General features: G+C 30.5%; 1 protein-coding gene across 4 annotated transcripts in view; it reads right to left on the bottom strand.

The window, feature by feature from the left end:
* Positions 1 to 2,951, bottom strand: part of LOC106468910 (afadin-like) — a 49,498-nt gene that overhangs the window by 31,074 nt on the left and 15,473 nt on the right. For all 4 annotated transcript variants that reach the window (XM_013929362.2, XM_022397313.1, XM_022397314.1 and 1 more), the window contains exons 3-4: positions 2,005 to 2,114; positions 1,206 to 1,322 (exon numbers count right to left, since the gene is read on the bottom strand). In XM_013929362.2, the coding sequence (XP_013784816.1) occupies positions 1,206 to 1,322; positions 2,005 to 2,114 (227 nt within the window). The remainder of the gene's footprint in view (positions 1 to 1,205; positions 1,323 to 2,004; positions 2,115 to 2,951) is intronic.

The following is a 2,951-nucleotide window of genomic DNA, read 5'->3' as shown; positions in this document are numbered from 1 at the left end:
AAACAATATGACACTTTATTTTTAACTTTTGGCCCGATAATACATGGAGGATGTCTGAAACAATATGACACTTTATTTTTAACTTTTGGCCCGATAATACATGGAGGATGTCTGAAACAATATGACACTTTATTTTCAATTTTCTAGTTGGTAAGAACAATCTTGTTTTTTTTTTTTCTGAATTATTTCCTCTCCAACTTTTAAGCTTGGCAAGATATATATTCCCCATTATCTTGAATAAACTCTTTACCTTTTCAAAGCATTTTTTGATAATGAAAAGAACTGTCAGATTGTAAACTTATTCGGGTTAAAAGTTGAACTCTAATTACAAGCACACAAGTTTGTTTGTTTTGTTCAGTTCTTCTCAGAAATTACACTGATTCCAACTAGTTTGAGGTCGGTCTGCAATTTTGGAAGCCAAGAAATTTTTACACTCGGGTGGCTGGCTTAAATGGCAACCATAGAGGACGAGCATGTTCGGCAACAGGGATTTGAGCTCATAACCCTCGGACTGCGAGTCGAGCGCCCTAACCACCAGGCCATGCCACGGCCCTAATAGATAGTTGTAGATTTTATCCACGCATACACTTTTATGTAATAAAATAATTCAGTTATAAAAACTTAGTAGACAATTGGTCTTTTGATGTAATTTAACAATGAAGAATACGCCCATAATAAAATAATTCAGTTATAAAAACTTAGTAGACAATTGGTCTTTTGATGTAATTTAACAATGAAGAATACGCCCATAATAAAATAATTCAGTTATAAAAACTTAGTAGACAATTGGTCTTTTGATGTAATTTAACAATGAAGAATACGTCCAACCTTCTTCATTTGAGAAATACCTCTCAAACATCATTGTTACCAAGTCATAAACAAATTTGTTTCAACAAAGAATTTCTCAGCAAATGATTGGTGTTCACATTTAAAGAAACAAAAAATATTGTGTAACATCCTTTATCAAGAACATTATATATACGATCAGCTTATAAAACAAACATTTTAACTGACTTTTGACATCATAATCACTAACCTGTACAGACTTAATCAATGCTAGATCAGTTTAGGTTAGAAACAATGCACTATGAATGAATTTACAAAATATGAACAGCACAGGTTTTATTACAGAATGAACTATTTTCTCAAAAATCAGTTTTACACAAATTTAAAAAAAAAAATGCTGTCTAAGGTTTAAAACAGACCTGTTTCCTCTCTCTTTTTTCCTTCTTTTTTTTCTCTTTCTTCTCTCTCCTGGATAACTTTCTGATAAAGCTGTTATTTGAATTGTTTTCACTCATGTCCATATCTGTATATGGTAGCTATGATAGATATTAATAAAAATTCATATTTGGAAGAATGAACTTTTCATAAACCTTTTAATAAAAAAAAAAAAAGATGGTTTCTGTGGCAATTATTTTTCATTCAAACCATGGTAAAGATGAATATCCATGAAAAATTACCAGTAGCCATCATAAATTTGATGGTGTTCATTTTGAGAAAGAAAAACATTAGATACAGAGTAGTTTTTGTTACAAAAACAACATCTACTTTACATAACAGTGGAAGGAATCAAGCTGTTTCTGATCCATTTCACAATTAGTAGTAAAAATAATAGTCTGAAGTAGTTAAAAAATTAATTTTGTTCTTAGATAATTACAGTTAATACATTTCTAAAAATCCAACCTAACAAATATGACAACTACGTACATGAAGTTCCAACAAATTCTTGTTCAGTAACACACTTTATTCAGACGTCTTTCCACTTTGATAAACTTTTTATATAAATTTGCAAGTTCACAAACATAAGTTTTAAAAGAATGCACTTACCTTGAGTTACAAGTTCATGGGGAGTTTTTATTGGAAAATTTTAAAAAATTTTGCGGGTCATAACAATACATTATTTACCCAAAATATAGGGAGAAAGAAAAACAAAGTAAATATATATTAAACTATTTAAATGAAATTACATGAATATACAAGTAAAACATGTATTAATCTTACATAAGTTTCTTCATCCATTCTGCGAAGAAGAAAGCGTCCTTCTCTGTCATCCTTGTGCCACTTAAGCTGAACTAGCAATGGCTGTTCCTCATCATTTAACTTCCTCTCCTCTTCCAAATCAAAATATTTTATTAGCCTTTAAACCCATATGCTAGTATTTTCTTTTAATGAGAATGGACAAAGACAAAAAGTGAAAATCTACAAAACTAGAGATATTTATAACAATATATCAATTAACTTACTAAGTAAATAGCAAAAAAAAAAAATCAAGATGGTTGTCTCTACTGGAAATAAGTAAATAAACACTTTAATCCTCAAATTACAAACCTGTTTTTATACTTCTAATCACCAGTGGAGTTCACGTATTGCACCATACCAAGTAATACGTTCTACGGCTTCACGAAGTAATCACTACCACAACCTTCGTTATTACACCATTCAAATTACACTCATGAACTGAATATAGCTGATGGTTAGCCATTTCAAGTAAAGCAACCTTGCAAGTGAAAGATAGTGAAAACACTTCCGTCTGTTCCACCTCACAGAACACTAATACAAAGCACATATTTAGATATGTAGACAAACGACAACATATTAAAATATTCAATTATTTCAAAGAAAACAGGAATTTTATGAACTTAACCCTTACGTTCTTTCTTTGTTTCTGAAAACTAATTAAAATTTAAAAGCAAAGCGTGAAGTAATAGCAGATGTTACTAAAGCATTATTGTAACAGATTGTGTAATAATGAATCAGAATATCATGTCATAAACCAGTGATGTAACAGGGTAATACCAATCTATCTTCAGTGTTTAAATAAAGTGATGCTGGTACATCTTGAACCGGTATAATATGATGTTCTAACACAGTGATGCTGGTACATCTTCAACTGGTATAAAATGATGTTCTAACACGGTGATGCTGGTACATCTTGAACTGGTATAATA

This window comes from Limulus polyphemus, unplaced genomic scaffold, assembly GCF_000517525.1.
Source record: "Limulus polyphemus unplaced genomic scaffold, Limulus_polyphemus-2.1.2 Scaffold3215, whole genome shotgun sequence".
Classification (NCBI taxonomy): Eukaryota; Metazoa; Arthropoda; class Merostomata; order Xiphosura; family Limulidae; genus Limulus; species Limulus polyphemus.
The sequence above is the reverse complement of the archived record's forward strand: the minus strand, read 5'-3'. Positions and strand labels throughout refer to the sequence as shown.